Source organism: Panthera pardus, unplaced genomic scaffold, assembly GCF_024362965.1.
Source record: "Panthera pardus isolate Hobbes unplaced genomic scaffold, ASM2436296v1 HiC_scaffold_18, whole genome shotgun sequence".
Classification (NCBI taxonomy): domain Eukaryota; kingdom Metazoa; phylum Chordata; class Mammalia; order Carnivora; family Felidae; genus Panthera; species Panthera pardus.
Genome location: NW_026526743.1, coordinates 16,972,708 through 16,991,885, shown reverse-complemented (window position 1 = coordinate 16,991,885; position 19,178 = coordinate 16,972,708). Strand labels below are relative to the sequence as shown.

General features: G+C 36.8%; 1 protein-coding gene across 21 annotated transcripts in view; it reads left to right on the top strand.

The window, feature by feature from the left end:
* ZNF829 (zinc finger protein 829) overlaps nt 1–5,520 on the top strand; it is a 28,392-nt gene extending 22,872 nt beyond the window's left edge. For all 21 annotated transcript variants that reach the window (XM_053906413.1, XM_053906417.1, XM_053906409.1 and 18 more), the window contains one exon: nt 433–5,520. In XM_053906413.1, the coding sequence (XP_053762388.1) occupies nt 444–1,412 (969 nt within the window). In that variant the 5' untranslated portion in view covers nt 433–443 and the 3' untranslated portion in view covers nt 1,413–5,520. The remainder of the gene's footprint in view (nt 1–432) is intronic.
* The last annotated feature ends 13,658 nt before the right edge of the window (nt 5,521–19,178 follow it).

The following is a 19,178-nucleotide window of genomic DNA, read 5'->3' as shown; positions in this document are numbered from 1 at the left end:
GAGCCACCGAGGTGCCCTCCTCAGTAATCTTTTTATTCAGGACAGACAACTGTCCACAAATTACAAGACATATAGTATGATGTTGTGTGTAAGGGATATATGCTTATGAGCATGTATATATGCTTAGAATCACTGTATATAATAGAGGGTGGCCCTGAACAGGGTGTATTTACAGAAGTTTCAAGTGATTCTGATTCACATCAGTATTTCAAGATAGAGATTATTTATTTCCCTAATCACCCTCTTGAATTTCCTGTTGGCTCTCCTCAATGTCCATGCTTTCGTTATCAGTTTTAAAAATTGCTTAGCTGTATTTGAGAGTTGTTTAAGCATTTACTTTCCTAGATATTATTTTTACCTTAATCTTTTTTTGAAGTTTTAATCTTTTCCAAGATAGGATAAATGAACATACACATTTTGATTTTCTTTCAGATCTGGAATCCATGTGTGAGACCAAGATATTATCTCTAAAGAAGAGACATTTTAGTCAAGTAATATTTACCCATGAAGACATGCCCACTTTTATTCAGCCCACATTCCTCACTCCACATCAAAAAACTGTTAATGAAGAGAAACCCTGTGAATGTAAGATATGTGGAAAGGCCTTTAATCAGAACTCACAATTTATTCAACATCAGAGAACTCATTCTGCTGAAAAAAACTACAAATGTAAAGAGTGTGGGAAGTCCTTTAGTCGTGGCTCGCTTGTTACTCGACATCAGAGGATTCATACTGGTGAAAAACCCTATGAATGTAAGGAATGTGGCAAGGCTTTTAGTTGTAGTTCATATTTTTCTCAACATCAGAGGATTCACACTGGTGAGAAACCCTATGAATGTAAGGAATGTGGAAAAGCCTTTAATTATTGCTCAAACCTCAACGATCATCAGAGAATTCACACTGGTGAGAAACCCTATGAATGTAAAGTATGTGGAAAAGCCTTTACTAAGAGTTCACAGCTCTTTCCACATCTGAGAATTCATACTGGTGAGAAACCTTATGAATGTAAAGAATGTGGGAAAGCCTTTACTCAACACTCAAGGCTTATTCAACATCAGAGAATACATACTGGTGAGAAACCTTATGAATGTAAGGAATGTGGGAAGGCCTTTAGTAGTGCCTCAACACTTACTAACCATCACAGAATTCATGCAGGCAAGAAACTCTATGAATGTAAGGAATGTGGAAAGGCCTTTATTCAGAGCTCAGAACTTATTCAACATCAGAGAATCCATACAGATGAAAAACCTTATGAATGTAATGAATGTGGGAAGGCCTTTAATAAAGGTTCAAACCTTACTAGACATCAAAGAATTCACACTGGTGAGAAACCCTTTGACTGTAAGGAATGTGGAAAGGCCTTTGGTAGTCGTTCTGACCTTATTCGCCATGAAGGAATTCATACTGGGTGAAAGATAAGCTCTGTTCATAATCTTTATAATAAGATCTTAAAAATAGGTAATGGAAAAAAAAAATAAAGCAGTGTAGTAGTTTTTTGAGCTACTATAACAATATCAAGTACCTCAAAATTGGGTGACTTAAAACAACATAAATGTATTCTCTCACAGTTTTGAAGCTTTGAAATCCAAAATTAAAGTTGTTGGTAAGGTTGGTTCCTTCTGAGGACTTTGAAGAAGAATCTGTTCCATGTCCCTCTCCTGCCTTCTGATAACAACAATCTTTGTTTGACATGCCTTGTTGTGTAATGCATCACTCCAGTCTCTGCCTCCATCTTCACATTGCATTCTCCCTATGTATATTGGTCTCTGTCTTGTTTAAGAGGAGACTCATACAGGACATGAGTCCTATTGGATTAGGGCACACCCCGATGACCTTATCTTAACTGATTACATCTGCAAAGATCTTATTTCCATGTAGGATCACATTCACAAGTGCCAGGGGTTAGGGCTTCAACATAGTTTAACCCATAACACTGTTAACATTGTTTTTCTAACATATTTGTAATTTTCTTTTATACATAACTTGTTAAATGTATTCTAAAATGTAAATTCAAGGTTTAAATTATACCTGCCTTCCCTCCAAAAAAGATTCTGTCCCAAACTACTTCTTAAATAATTCTTTCCTCCCCATTGTTTTATTCTGCTTCTTGGTTATACATTTGTGTTTATATTGGCTTCATTTTAGAGCCATCTTTTCTATTGCTCTGACCTATAGATCTGGTACTACCAATACTACACTGTAAGTCCTGTTAATAGGCTATCTTTTAATTCCTGGCAAAATTATAACTTTGTTTTTGAAGGCAGCTCTGTTCTTTCTCCCTTTGGTAACACTCATATTTTCATGTTGTAAAAAACACACAAAGGAAATAAATAGATTATCTGTAAGCCTTCCAAACAGAAATTACTACTTTCATATTATTACAACATATCCTTCCAGGCTTTCTTAGTGTAATCTGATGTGCATGCCGTACCATAACCTGCTTCTATCATGCTACTGTTTCAGTAAGTATAAATATTTATTTATCATTATTTTTAATGGTATCATAATCTTTTCTATGGTAGATTATCATTTTGCTAAATACTACTGACATACTTAATGGTGCTCACTGAAATTTTACAGTTATAAAAATTGCCTTTTAAATACAAATTTAGTGCTATCTTATTTTGTTTTGTTTTCTTTAAAAACATTACGTTTCAGTATCAAAATAACTGATCAGTATTTCTCCTTGTAAACCATATCCCTCATTGTAACCACTGATACCAATTTGTCTTTTAATCTTCCAGACCTTTTTTTAAAAACTATATTTGTTTATAAATATGTGCACACACAACCAAATACCTAAATATTTCAATACTTGTAGAAAAGTTAGTGCTGCTTTGTAATTTTATATGTGTGTGAATATACATACACATATACACACACACTAATGTGCGTGGTGGATTGCTGCAAGGATTAAATGAGTTAAGAAATGTAAAATGGGTGGGATTGTTACTAACATATAGTAACTATCTAGCAAATGCTATTTTAATACTAGTATCAATATCTTCACCATTATTATTATCATTTGTAGAAAGGATGTTAACCATGTAATACACCTTAATTGACATCAAAGAATTCATAATGAGAAAGACCAGTGGGTGTAATGTTTGGTGAAAAGCTTCGCACCAACATTTATTCTTTATTCAGCATGAAGTTTAAAAAGGAAAAGGGGTGCCTGGGTGGCTCAGTCAGTTGGGCGTCTGACTCTTCATTTCATCTCAGGTCATGATCCCAGGGTTTTGGGGTCAGGCCCCACATCAAGTCTGAGCTGAGTATGGAGCCTGCTTAGGATTCTTTCTCTCTCTCTCTGCCCCCTCCCCTGCTTGTGCTCGCTCTCTCTCTCTCTCTCTCTCTCTCAAACAACAACAACAACAAAAAATAGTGGGGGTGCCTGGGTGGCTCAGTCAGTTAAGCATCTGACTCTTGGTTTAAGCTCAGATCATGATCTCACAGTTCATGGGATCTATTCTGCGTCTGTGCACTTTCAGCACAGGGCCTGCTTGGGATTCTCTTCCTCTCTGCCCCTCCCCTGCAGACTCTCTCTCAAAACAAACAAACAAACAAACAACTATTAAAAAAGGAAAAAAAATGTATAAAAGTCAAGAAAGAAAAAGAATGATTAAGACTACATTCACACCTATATTTCATGCTGCACAATAATTTTATGCCCATCAAAAACTATTTACATATTGAGAATAACAATTCATTTATCAAAAAAGCAGAGAAAACATGAAATATTTACTCAGTCACTTTCCCTCCAAAGTAGAACATATGTAGGTCACATTCTTTTTCAAAATGGGAAAAACTAAAATATGATAGCCAACCATATCTGAATATTGATAATACCCTTCCAAGTAACATGAATCAGAAGTAAATCAATCCCTGAATATATTTAAATGAATGAGAATGAACACATTACATAGAAAAACCTGAAAGCAGCTAAATCTATATTCAAATAATATATAGCCCATAGGCATGCTGATTTTTTTTTCAAGTTTTTATTTAAATTCCAGTTAACATACACTGTAATATTAGTTTCAGGTGTAAAATTTAGTAATTCATTACTCATAACACCCAGTACTCATCACAAGTGCCCTCCTTAGTACCTATCACCCATTTATTTAATCCATCTCTCTGCCCACCTTCCCTCCAGTACCCTTAGTTTGGTTTCTATAGTTAAGAGTCTGTTTTCTGGTTTTAGGCATGCTGATGTTTAAATAGCAAGAGATTATTAATAAATGAACTAAATGTACAAGACTAAAAGCAAGAATAACAGCAAGCTACATTCAAATATAGAAAAGATACTAGTAAAAATAAAAATAATTCAAGGAAAATAAAATATTTCTTTGACAAAAAATACATATAGACAAAAACATTGGTAATTCTGATGGGGGAAAAGAAGGACAAATGAATACATTAAATATGGACATGATTAGGAGATTATCACATTTACTAATGTCTGGAAATCTGGACAAAGTATGTGGTATTTGTAGGAAAATGTAATTTGTCAGAATTAAGAAGAGATGTAAACCCTTAATAGACTAAAATGATAAATGCAGGGGGAAAAATGTTTTAATGTAGGCAAATAGCTCCACTTAAAGAGATCACCAGGCCAGATAATTTTATTGGCAAAATCTATCAAATATTCAAGGAATTTCTAAATCAAATGAAGTAAGAAGCTTGCCATTTGTTGCTGTGAATCTTCCATATTCCTGATGTCAAAATAATTAGATCACAAAAATATAATTTAGTGTCATATAGTACTAAGAGTGTACAAATTTATTCTAGCAGTCTATTAATACAAATGTTCACCACAGTCTGAACACATTACCTGAACTCAAACCTTAGATAAAACCTTAACTATCACACTGTAAATCGGGATAGCAAATTAATCTAGACCACTGACTGTTTTTGTATGGCCTGTAAGCTAAGAATGGGTTTTACATTTTAAAGTGGTTAAAATTAAAAAAAAAAAAATACATAACATGAAATTATATGAAATTGAATTTCAGTGTTCATAAATAAAGTCATTAAAACAGAACTATGTACATTCACATATTGTCTGGCTGCTTTCACACTACAAAACAATTGAGTACCTCTGATAAGACCAAGTGGTTTGCAAAGCCTATAATATTTACTATCTGGCCCATTACAGAAAAAGTTTGTCAACTCTTGCTCTAGTCATTTCCTAAAAAAAAGCATTGATTTGGTTAGCATAGTATTCTATGTTATCCAAACCCAGAAAACAAGTAGGTTTTGGGTAGGGAGGGATTCTTGAAATGCAACAAAAGATAATTCTGTGGAAATTCTGGATTTTGTATATCTAAACTCCGTAACAGGAGTGCCTGGGTGTGACTCAGTCAGTTAAGCGTCTGACTTCAGCTCAGGTCATGATCTCACAGTTTGTGAGTTCAAGCCCCACATAGGTCTCACTGCTGTCAGTGCAGAACCCACCTTGGATCCTCTGTCCCCCTCTCTTTGTCTCTCTCCCCTCATGCTTGTGCTCTTTCTCTCTCTCTCTCTCTCCAAAATAAACATTAAGAAAACATAACAATTGAGAATTTGACCAAGTCCCAGCATCATCTTTTATAAAATATTTTTATTAAAACAATGTTATATGCTATAATAAAATCAATGTGGATATAATGAGTGACTTTATGAGTTAAAATACCATGTCTGCATTTTAATTATTATAGCCTTATGATCCTACATCTCATAATGCACAGCAGCATATCAAAACAATACACTTAGGGGAAAAAAAGACAAAACTCTCATTTAACTGGCTTATATGAGCATGATCCAAACTAATTTGAACATGAAATCCTATTTGCTCCTAATTGCTGTTATTAGCATCTTTGGGAAGTGTATACACTTGGAAAATGTTTTGGGTTTCTGTTTTTGGCAAAAATCATGAAAGGTGAAAGGGAATTTATTACAGATAAGCTAGGAATTTGGGGATGGAGTATTTTCCATCTCCCGAATATCAGGCACTACAAGATAGCACCTGGAAGCCATTAAAAATACTAAGATACCCGATAAATGTAAATACATGGATAAATATAAAAACAGTATTGTAATTTTTGTTTGCAACTCGTTTTTAAACAAAGTTTAAAGGAAAAATGCATGAAATATAAATCTGTGCTAATGGCTACATGATATATAAAGGTGTAATTTGTGTTATCAGTAATAAAGATACCACCTGTAAAAGGATAGAGTTTTTTGTCTGCAATTGAAGTTGGTATCAATTTAAAATAGGTTGTTATAACTTTAGGATATTATATGTAATCCCCATGGTATCTACAAAGACAATACCTATAAAATACATGAAATGAAAAGGGAATCAAAACATCACTACAAAAAAATTACCAGAGGGGTGCCTGGGTGGCTCAGTCGGTTAAGCGTCCGACTTCGGCTCAGGTCATGATCTTGCGGTCCGTGAGGGCTGTGAGTTCAAGCCCCGCGTCGGGCTCTGTGCTGACAGCTCAGAGCCTGGAGCCTGTTTCGGATTCTGTGTCTCCCTCTTTCTCTGACCCTCCCCTGTTCATGCTCTCTTTCTCTGTCTCAAAAATAAATAAATGTTAAAAAAAATTTTTAAAAAAAATTACCAGAGCAGAAACACATTAGCAGAAACTGAAAAAACACAGTAGAAAAACATAAACTATAATGGACAAATTGCAAGAGTCTCAGTGTGAACATACCTGAGAATTAAAGATTCCAAGGGGTCCCAGTCATAGGGTAGCCCCACACTTTTATGAGTTTTAACACCAGGAGGCCAACCAAGTTCTTATAGTGAAGATTGGCAAAATCCCCATTGTGCTTTTGGCAGGAGGAAGGGAAAGTCACTATTCTGAAATACACCTAGAGCATTCATAACAAGGCATGCCCCCAATAACCTCGTGGGGTTTTATTAGCATCTAACCATGTTGAAGAGAAATGACCAACTCCAGCCCACTCTAACCATCCTGTCCCACCTACATTGGGGAAGAGGGTCTGAAAACTGGTGATGTTCACAGTCCAGTGGCATAGTTTCACCAAAGACCAAAATTACAAATTTATGTGGAGAGGCAAAATATCCAGAATAGCCAACACAGTATTGAAGGAGAAGAATAGAAGTGTAGGATTGACAATACCGAACTTCAAGACTTACAATAAAACTACAGAAACAAAAATAGTGTATTTATGAAAGAATAGACAAACAGATCAATGGAATGGATTAGAGAGCCCAGAAATAGACCCATTCAAATATACTAATCTTTGATCAAGCAGCAAAGGCAATACAATGGGGAATAGTTTTTTCAACAAATGATACTGTAACAGCTGGACATCTGCAGTCAAAAAAAAAAAAAAAAAAAAAGCTAGACCCACCTTACAGCCTTCACAAAAAATTAATTCAAAATGGATCATAGTCCTAATTGTAAAATGCAAAACTATAAAACTCCTAGAAGATAACACAAGAGAAAATACAGATGACTTTAGGTTTGGTGATGACTTTTTAATACAACACCAAAAGCATGATCCATGAAAGAAAGGATTGGTAAGCTGTACTTCATTAAAATTTTTAAAACTTCCACTCTGCAAAAGACACTTAAGAGAATGAGAAGACAAGCCATACACTAGAAGAAAATATTTGTGAAAGACCTATCTGATAATGGATTAGTATCCAAAATATACAAACAATTCTTAAAATTCAACAATAAGAAAACCCAATTTTTAAAAATGGGCAAAATTCCAGACATCACCAAAGAAAATGTACAGATGAAAAACATACAAAAAGATGCTCAATATCGTCTCCAAAGAGTTGTAAATTAGAACAATGAGATACCACTACACACTCGTGAGAATGGCTAAAATCCAAAACACTGGTAACACCAAATGCTGGCTAGGATGTAGGATAACAAGAAGTCTCTTTCATTGCTAATGGGAATGCAGAATGTTTACAGCCACTTTGGAAGACAGTTTGGCACTTTCTTGTAAACTAAACATACTTTTAGCACACAATCCAGAAATCATGCCCCTTGGTGCTTACAAGTTAATTGAAACTTGCATTCACATAAATATTTGCACCTGAGGGGCGCCTGGGTGGCCCAGTCGGTTAAGCGTCTGACACCGGCTCAGGTCATGATCTCACGGTTCTTGGGTTCAAGCCCCACGTTGGGCTCTGTGCTGACAGCTCAGAGCCTGGAACCTGTTTCAGATTCTGTGTCTCCCTCTCTTTCTCTGCCCCTCCCCCACTCGCGCTCTGTCTCAAAAATAAATAAACATTAAAAAAAAAATTTAAAAACTTGCACCTGAGATAACATTTGCAAGATGGTGGAATAGGACACCCTAGATCCTCCTTCCCTTATGGAGAACCAAATCAAATCAACAAAATAACTGTGAGAAATCCAGAAGCCAGTCAAGAGGTTCTTTCACTCCAGGCAATCACAAAACCAATGGAATAGAAGCCTGGTAGGAAGTTTGGGATACTCTGCATTCTCTCTCAACAGAGAGAGGTACATTTGATTGGAAAACCCTAACTCCCATCTCTCTGGGGATAGAAAGGAGAAGAATGTTTCTCTAAGCGACTTTGGAGGGGGGAGGGGCTACCCAAGGGACTGTCTTGCTTGTGTCCAAGTACTGACAGGGATGTAGCAACAGGTTGAGGGTATTTCTGAGAATAAAGACATCAATGTGTGCCAGTCTACAGTACCACTAATAGAAGGAGGAGCACCAGACCATGATTTACTAACCGCCCCAGATAGGCTGCAATATCGTGGACAGACACAAGGGCAAGTTCCTAGTAGAAACCAGTAAACCTATTCAAATAGATTGTACACACCAGCCCTGGAAGGATACATGCTCAGAAAAGGCTTGAGAGGTCTCCAGAATCTTTAGCCAGGCCGTGTGGAAAATGTCTTGCCTGTAGGAAGGGAGACCAGAAAATCTGAGACATTTGACTGATTCTTCAGATGCTGAATCCCGACAACAAAAATAACAAAACATACCATGATAGATTTAAAGGAACCAATTAAGTCTTTAAAAAGCCCAATCTAAATAGAGATACGAACTGCCAAAGAATTCAAAATTACCATCATAAGGATGCTCGATGAATTAAAAGAGCTCAGGTATCCATTGATCGATGAATAGATAAGGAAAATGTGGCATACACATACAATAGAATATTATGCAACCTTAAGAAAGAGGGAAATCCTGACAGATGCTACAACATAGATGACCCTGAAGGACATTATGCTAAGTGAAATAAGCCATTTGCAAAATAAAAAATATTATATTTCACCCCATCAACTATCCAAGCTATTCAAAATTATAGAAATAGAAAATATATATACCTAGTCAAATATATATGTACATATATTTTTGATAGTGATATCTCAGTTTATTTCTTGGTTCAAGGTTTCAGGCCCAGCAGTTATATTGTTGGAGGATATGAACTGATAATTTAGTGAAGTATATGTAGTGATTTGGATTTGTATGTAACCAAGTAGTTATGGTTGGAAATGCAGGGCAGAAGGTCAGGATGGAAAGCTTAAAGTGGGATAGCAGAGAAGGCACTGGGGAGTGAATTGTTCTCTCCCATGGGGATCAGGGAGTTGACTACTATGAGGTGAGTGCCTCCTGGGGAAAGCAATAATTTCCATTAATTTTTAGAATGACACAAGTAGTGACCTCTACCAGATTTCCCTTTACAAATGGGACTCTAGGGGTATAAGTTTCAGCAGGGAGCAAAGAGTATATTAGGATAATGAGTTAAGCATAGAGTGAGCTCAGGACAGATAATTGGATTCCTAATATCAAGGAAGAAAAGCAATAAATGTCCTTAGGACATTGCCTTAGGAAAGGCAGTCCACAGGTGTCACTGGAATGAAGGTTTTGATGTCCTGGGCAAAGCTGTTTGCAGTGCAGGGGTAAAATCATCTTGGTCTTGGATTGGGGTGATGTCATTTAAGGTAATGTCATCTTTATGAGAAAGCTCCTGGACCAAAGTGTTGTCACCTGGGATGTGGGACTGAGGTGACCTTTCTAAGTGGGTACCCACTTGAATTGATATGAGTCTTAGCATTTGTTTTATTGAAAGTGTGGCTTTTTTGGAGGGGTTGGGCCTCTGAACTATAAACCAGTGAAAGCACCCAGACCAATAGTAATAAGACAACAGAATGTTGTGCAGCTGCACTTGACAGGTTTTTGTTTTATGGTGAGAATTTAGCTCAAATGGGTCCCACATCAGATTAGCAGCTACTTGGCCCATGAAACAATCTATGGTTAATTGATCTCCGGAGGGTTTGTGCCCTCAATCTGGCCTCCAGCACTTATTTTATATATATATATATATATATATATATATATATATATATATATACACACACACACATATACATTATATATGTATGTGTGTGTGTATATATATGTATATATGTATATGTACATATATGTATATGTATATATGTATATACATATATGTATATATATATATACACACATATACATTATATATTATATATGTATGTGTGTATGTGTATATATATATATAATTTATTGTCAAATTGGTTTCCATACAACACCCAGTGCTCATCCCAACCCTCAGTTTGTTCTCAGTATTTAAGAGTCTCTTATGGTTTGCCTCCTTCCCTCTGTGTAACTTTTTTTCCCCCGTTCCTCTCCCCCATGGTCTTCTGTTAAGTTTCTCAGGACCCACATATGAGTGAAAGCATATGGTATCTGTCTTTCTCTGCCTGACTTATTTCAGTTCCATCCATGTTGCTACAAATGGCCAGATTTCATTCCTTCTCATTGCCAAATAGTATTCCAATGTATATATAAACCACATCTTCTTTATCCATTCATCAGTTGATGGACATTTAGGCTCTTTCCATAATTTGGCTATTGTTGAAAGTGCTGCTATAAACATTGGGGTACAAGTGCCCCTATGCATTAGCACTCCTGTATCCCTTGGATAAATTCCTAGTAGTGCTATTGCTGGATCATAGAGTAGATGTATTTAATTTTTTGAGGAACCTCCAGAGGAACTGTTTTCCAGAGGAACTGTTTTCCAGAACGGCTGCACCAGTTTGCATTCCCACCAACAGTGCAAGAGGGTTCCTGTTTCTTCACATCCTCTCCAGCATCTATAGTCTCCTGATTTGTTCATTTTAGCCACTCTGACCAGCATGAGGTGGTATCTCAGTGTGGTTTTGATTTGTATTTCCCTGATGAGGAGTGACGTTGAGCATCTTTTCATGTGCCTGTTGGACACCTGGATGCCTTCTTTAGAAAAGTGTCTATTCATGTCTTCTGCCCATTTCTTCACTGGATTATTTGTTTTTTGGGTGTGGAGTTTGGTGAGTTCTTTATAGATTTTGGATACTAGCCCTTTATCTGATATGTCATTTGCAAATATCTTTTCCTATTCTGTCGGTTGCCTTTTAGTTTTGATTGTTTTCTTTGCAGTGCAGAAACTTTTTATCTTGATGAGGTTCCAGTAGTTCATTTTTGCTTTTAATTCCCTTGCCTTTGGAGATGTGTCGAGTAAGAAATTGCTACAGCTGAGGTCAGAGAGGTTTTTTCCTGCTTTCTCCTCTAGGGTTTTGATGGTTTCCTGTTTCACATTCAGGTCCTTCATCCATTTTGAGTTTATTTTTGTGAATGGTGTGAGAAAGTGGTCTAGTTTCATTCTTCTGCATGTTACTGCCCAGTTCTCCCAGCACCGTTTGTTAAAGAGACTGTCTTTTTTCCACTGGATATTCTTTCCTGCTTTGTCAAAGATTAGTTGGCCACACATTTGTGGGTCCAATTCTGGAGTTTCTATCCTATTCCATTGGTCTATGTGTCTGTTTTTGTGCCAATACCATGCTGTCTTGATGATGACAGCTTTGTAGTAGAAGCTAAAGTCTGGGATTGTGATGCCTCCCACTTTGGTTTTCTTCTTCAATATTACTTTAGCTATTTGGGGTCTTTTGTGGTTCCATACAAATTTTAGGATTGCTTGTTCTAGGTTCGAGAAGAATACTGGTGCAATTTTGATTGGGATTGCATTGAATGTGTAGATTGCTTTGGGCAATATTGACATTTTAACAATATTTATTCTTCCAATCCATGAGCATGGAATGTTTTTCCACTTCTTTGTATCTTCTTCAATTTCCTTCATAAGCTTTCTACAGTTTTACATACAGATCTTTTACATCTTTGGTTAGGTTTATTCCTAGGTATTTTATGATTGTGAATGGGATCAGTTTCTTTATTCGTCTTTCTGTTGCTTCATTATTGGTTATAAAAATGCAACTGCTTTCTGTACATTAATTTTGTATCCTGTGACTTTGCTGAATTCATGTATCAATTCTAGCAGACTTTTAGTGAAGTCTGTCGGGTTTTCCATGTAGAGTATCATGTCATCTGCAAAAAGTGAAAGCTTGACTTCATCGTTGCCAATTTTGATGCCTTTGATTACCTTTTGTTGTCTGGTTGCTGATGCTAGAACTTTCAACACTATGTTAAACAACAGCAGTGAGAGTGGACATCCCTGTCGTGTTCCTGATCTCAGGGGTAAAGCTCTCAGTTTTCCCCATTGAGGATGATGTTAGCTGTGGGCTTTTCATAAATGGCTTTTATGATGTTTAAGTATGTTCCTTCTATCCCGACTTTCTCGAGTGTTTTTATTAAGAAAGGATGTTGTATTTTGTCAAATGCTTTTTCTGCATCTATTGACAGCATCATATGGTTCTTATCTTTTCTTTTATTAATGTGATGTATCACATTGATTTGCGAATATTGAACCAGCCCTGCAGCCCAGGAATGAATCCCACTTGATCATGGTGAATAATTCTTTTTATCTGCTGTTGAATTTGATTTGCTAGTATCTTGTGGAGAATTTTTGCATCCATGTTCACCAGGGATATTGGCCTATAGTTCTCTTTTTTTGCTGGGTCTCTGTCTGGTTTGGGAATCAAAGTAATGCTGGCTTCATAGAATGAGTCTGGAAGTTTTCCTTCCCTTTCTATTTTTTGGAACAGCTTGAGATGGATAGGTATTATCTCTGCTTTAAATGTCTGGTAGAATTCCCCAGGGAAGCCATCTGGTCCTGGACCCTTATTTGTTCGGAGATTTTTGATAACTGATTCAATTTCTTCACTAGTTATGGGTCTGTTCAAATTTTCTGTTTCTTCCCATGTGAGTTTTGGTAATGTGTGGGTATTTAGGAATTTGTCCATTTCTTCCAGGTTGTCCAATTTGTTGGCATATAATTTTTCATAGTATTCCCTGATAATTGCTTGTATTTCTGAGGGATTGGCTGTAATAATTCCATTTTCATTTGTGATTTTATCTATTTGGGTCCTTTCTCTTTTCTTTTTGAGAAGCCTGGCTAGAGATTTATCAATTTTGTTTATTTTCAAAAAACCAACTCTTGGTTTCATTGATCTGCTCTACTGTTTTTTTAGATTCTATATTATTTATTTCTGCTCTGGTCTTTATTATTTCTCTTCTTCTGCTGGGTTTGGGGTGTCTTTGTTGTTCTGCTTCTAGTTCCTTTAGGTGTGCTGTTAGATTTTGTATTTGGGATTTTTCTTGTTTCTTGAGATTGGCCTCCAGTACTTATGACAAGATAAAAAAATTTATAAAGATAAGGAGAGACGAAGTGCCTGGGTGAATCAGTTGGTTAAGTGTCTGACTCTTAATTTCAGCTCAGGTCATGATCTTGTGGTTCGTGTTCGAGCCCCATGTCAGTGCAGAGACAGTGCAGAGCCTCCTTGGGATTCTCTCAGTCCCTCTCTCTCTGCCCCTCCCTCCCACTCTCTCTCTCTCTCAAAATAAATTAATAAACTAAAAAAAAAAAACTATTCAAAAAAGATGAGATATTAAAGGACTTCATATATAATGAGTCTTTATATACATGGAGATGAGACACATTTCCCTTTTAAATATAAGAAACAGTGATGAGAAAGTTTTTTAGAGTTGGTATAAGGTATGAATTGGCCAAGGAGCATTGAATTAAGAGATTAAGGCCCAGGGCAAGAGAGGCTCATTTAGGGGTCTGTTTGTCAGACTGGTATCGAAAAGGAGTTGAGGACACCATTATGTTTCAGTTAACCTGGCTATCTGGGATCTATTAAGGACATGAAAGTTCTATTGAATGCCTCTTTCAAGAGCGCAGCGTGTGTATTCTGAGAAGTGAATTATGTGCCTTGGTTACTATCAGTAATGTCTATAACTCTGAAAGAAATAAGGTGTGTCCTGGCAAGGCCTTGTATTGTGGTCTTAGTATATGTAGAGCCGTGTGTAATATTGATTTGTATCTGGGGTTTCTGTGCAGCAACAGACTTTTTTACCCTGAAGGGAACAATTTTTAATCAATGGGCCAACAGTCTGTAATGAATATGAAGACGGAGCCATTTGTTGGCTGGGACATCCAGTGCTAAGGTGACTGCCTAAAGTTTGCCCAAGTGTATTGTCCCTTGTGTCCTATCATTTATGAGGGAAATCCTGGCTAAGGGAAGGGAAACAGAAATATTACACTGAGCTCCATCACATAAGATGGTTGGCAGTGCTCTTTGTATGTAGCCTACAAACACTCTTCACTGTACATTCAGTTGATCCCAAGGGGCTCCCAGATAGCAAAGGGGGAGGGTGAAGGGAGACCTCCTCCAGTACTCTGGCATCTGGCAAGGGACTAAGGACAGGGGAGACAGCTCTTGCAGATTTGGCTCCACCCTGTCTTAAGAAGATCTCAGTAGCTTTGCCAAGCCTGTCAGGCACTGTTTCCATGACCCAGAGCATAATGAGAAGCTGGGTAAAGAGGGTCACAGCCTCAGGGTCTGTGAGAACCTCTCTTTCTAGGAGATCCTAATATGTGGCCAGCCATCAGTTGTCTTAATGGTGTGTACATGAGTCCAAAATAACCAGTCTCTTTCATTAGTTCTTGGATAACTTATGGCCATCAAGTGGTCCACAGACTCTAGGAGGCATGACAGGCTACTAAAGCCTCTATGGTGAAGGAATTTCTGAGGACAATAATGAGAGTAACTGTTGATTTCAACTTGGACAGATTTTAACCCTTTTGTTGGGGAGGGTTCCATTAAGGAGGGCTGATTTATCCATGGAAACATCAATTAGATAAAGTAAAATTTAGAAATGAGGACTATGTTGCCACAAGAACCCAAAAAAGACTAAAACATGTTGGACTTGTATGTCTGTAATGAGTGTGTGAAATGAATCTCCTTGCAGGAGTATGTGATTAATGTAGTGCCATACTCGTGCTCCTAGAGAAAGGCAGATACAGCTAAGATTTTGTCTGCAATTTGTAACAACAAAGTTATTGAGGAACTCCATGGGTAGCCTGGAAAAATTTTATTATGTCCCTTTGGAGGCAAGGACAAACTACAGCTGAGAGGTTGTTGAAATAGGCATTAAACAGAACATATTAGCCAAATCTATAAGAGCAAAATATTTACCAGTTGTTGAAAATTGAATAGAATTAGTAATTTTAATAATATTGGGTATTGGGTATGGGACCTCTAATAGATGGGACCATAGCATTAAGGTTGTAGTAATTCACCATGTGGCACCATGCACTCATTTATGCACTTATATTTGTTTGTTTGTTTGTTTATCTTCCAAGCTTAAGGTAGGCAAAATTAGGCTATCAAATGTAGAAGTGTTAGGGATAAGCACCCTCTATACATTAGACTTATATAATAAATTTTAATCCTCAAAGCCCTTGTTTTAATTTATATTGGATCATATTAATATTTTAACTGGAATCTGTATTCCATATTATCAGGCCAATTTCTCCACCCCCCCAACTCCACTGTCTTGCTTTTAATTAGTTTCAAACTAAGTTTTTAGTTTAAAATTTTTTTAAGTTCAATTTATTTATTTATTTATTTAGAAAGTGCGCACACAGGAGAGGGAGGTACAGAGAGAGAGGGGGAGAGAATCCCAAGCTGAAAGAGTGAAGCCCCATGTAGGGCTCAAACTCCTGAACTCCGAGATCATCCTGAGCTGAAATCAAGAGTCAGACTCAACTGACTGGACCATCCAGGTGCCCTTCATAAGCTTTTAAAGTGGAATCAACCAGAAGGTGAGAGTGTAAGGGAAATGATTTTCCAACACCTCTCATGTACACTAAAATTTCTTTTTGGGAATGCAACAGGTTCTTTGCTGTTTACAAGGGGTGTGGGAAAAATATCTTTTCTCATGTTTCTCCTTTAGTCTCACACTAGTACCACACTCACAACACTTCTGACGCTCAAGGAATTCTGTGACAGCAGCTGGAGGCCTACAATTTAACTCAATTCTGACCCTATCTACCTGGAGATAGCACCAGAACTCATAAGTTAAGGCTTATTCCCACACGACTGCCCTGTTACCATTCCCACCCCCACAGATATTTCAGATGCCAATCACAAGTCTAGGTTGTTATGTGTGCTCCTGACACATCAGCTATAATGTGGAGGTCCCAAGACCCCCTCCTAAGGTTTGATTAACTTGCTAGAGCAGCTTACAGAACCCAGGAAAACAGTTTACTTGCTGTTTACCAGCTTATTATAAAAAGACATGATAAAGTATATAGATGAACATCCAGATAGAAAGATACATAGGGCTAGGTCTGGGACGGTTCTGAGTGCAGGAACTTCTGTTACGTGGAGTTGGGGTGTGCCACCCTCCTGGTAAATGGCTGTGCTCATCAACTTGGAAATTCCCCAGACCCCATTCTATTGGGATTTTTATGGATGCTTCCTCACATAGACACGATCAATTAACAACTCCATTTCTAGCACCTCTATTCTCTCTAGAAAGCTGGACTTCAGAGAGGCCCATATGGCAAGGAACTAAGGGTAGCCTCTGGCCCACAGCCAGCAAGGAACTGAGGCCCTTAGTCTAATAGCTCACAAAGAACTGAATTCTGCCAACAACCATGTGATCTTGCAAGCAGGTCCTTCCCTAGTTGAGGATCAGATGAGACCACTGTTCTGGGAAATACTGAACTATAGCCTTGTAAGACCCTGAATCAGAGGACCTAGCTAAGCTATTCCTGGACTTCTGACTCAGAGAAACTGCAAGATGATGTGTGTTGCTTTAAGCTACTAAGTTTGTGCTTATTTTTAGGTAGTACTAGATAACTAACACACCTAGGTTACCAAAGCTAAAGATCAGTGTTTATAAATGTCATAATTCAGTTTCTCATTACTATTTGTTCTGTAAGGATGATGCTTTGTTTCAGGGCTAATGATTAGGTGTGTTGTCCATATATCCAAAGTCCACTCTTGTCTGCCCATTAGAATTACTAGGGATGCTTGAATCCTTGGAGCTAATTAAACAGAATCTCTGGGGCCAAGGCCTGCTGAGATGTATTTTTAAAAAATTCTGCAAAATTATCTTGCCCAAGATATTTATTAACTACAAGGGAAGTTGTTAGTACCTTCCTAATGTAGAAATCCAACAGTAAACGTCTTAACCATGTGATCAATGGTGACTGTTAGATTTCATCAACATCATGTATCCTCTGATATTATGCTCTGAGGATACATCACTTTTGTAGTATTGATGCATAACCTCAGTGAAATCAGAGAAAATACTGAATCAAACACAAATTGAGGAATATTCTACAAAATAACTGGTGAGTATTCCTTAAAAAAAAAAAAGCGTCTAAGTCATGAAAGACCAAACACTGAGGAACTGTCACAAATTGGAGGAGACTGAAGATAAATAACAAGTAAATGCACTGTGGGGTCTTGACTTGAACTTGGACTAGATAGACATCAGTGGGAAGGACTATACTTACTAGTTTGTATCATGTTAATTTCCTGGTTTTGATAATTGTACTAAGGTTATATAAGATGTTACCATTAGGAGACACTGGATGAAGACTACATAAGAACTGTTTTGCAACTTTTTTTTATAAATCAAAATTTATTTCAAAATAAAAACAAAAAACCTCTCTCTGCTTGGGAGTTTCTCAAAATATTTCCTTTTGCTTTACAGAAGCACAAGTAACAATCTAGACATTTACTTTTACTTTGGTGATATATGAAGAACAGTGCTGGAGGAAAGGCAGTAAACCAGACCAAGGTGCCATCTTGTCAGAAAACAGAAACACTTGCAATGCTTTATGCACTTTGAAACATTTTCCCCCTTTATTTTGTTTTTCAAATTACAAAAGGTATATATGTTAAAACAAGTAAAACAATACAAAGACATATAAATTAAACAACTGCCATTTTTCCCTTCCCTACCAAGATAACCAATGTTAACACCCTGCTGTATATCCATCCATACTTTGTTCATATAAACATACATGCATATATACACATACAGGATTTTTAATAAAAAAAATAGATTTGTATACATTATTCTGCAATTTGCCCTTTTCACTTAACAATATAGCACAAACATATCAACAAATTAGCAGAATTCTAGCTCCCCACTCAAATAACTTTAAACACACATTTGAGATATCATACTTGGTTCATTTATGTATTTTTTTTTTTCTTTTTGGCTTTCATTTTCCCTCTCTGACTCCCTCAAACCAACCTATATCACCCACCTCCCCCCAACCCAATGTATACTCTTCAATACTTTTCTCCATGCATAGAAAATCATACACAAACATATATGGATACATATTTATCACTCATAAACACCTAGAGGCATTTTGTCACTGATTTACAAAAACAGGATCATATTTTACACACTTAAAATATGCTTTTTTCACTCCCTTGCTTTTTTCACTCAAGAAAACATTATGGAATTCAAGTCCACTAGCATGGTTTAATTTGTTCACCTTAGTGGCTATATAAACATGTTATGGAATGGATATAATTCCTTCCCTTTTCCAATTTCCCTATTGATGGGCATTTATTTGGATTCTAGTGTCTTCTTGCCACTAGGAATAATTTTATAATAAATATCCATATTCATCTGTCTTTACGTATTGCGGTTTTACTTCTAAGAGATTCCTCAAAGTGGCATAAGTACTTTAAATTATAATAGATGTTACCACATTGATTTTTTGAAAGAGCTGTAATGATTATGTTTCTACCAGTGGTGTATAAGAACCTTTGTTGGGACAGCAAAAAAGCAGTCCTGCTATTTTTTGTCAGTTTGATTGCACAGTTATCTCATTAGGACTTTAAATCTTTTTTAATGTTTATTTATTTTTGAAAGAGAGAGAGTGCTAGTGGGGAAGG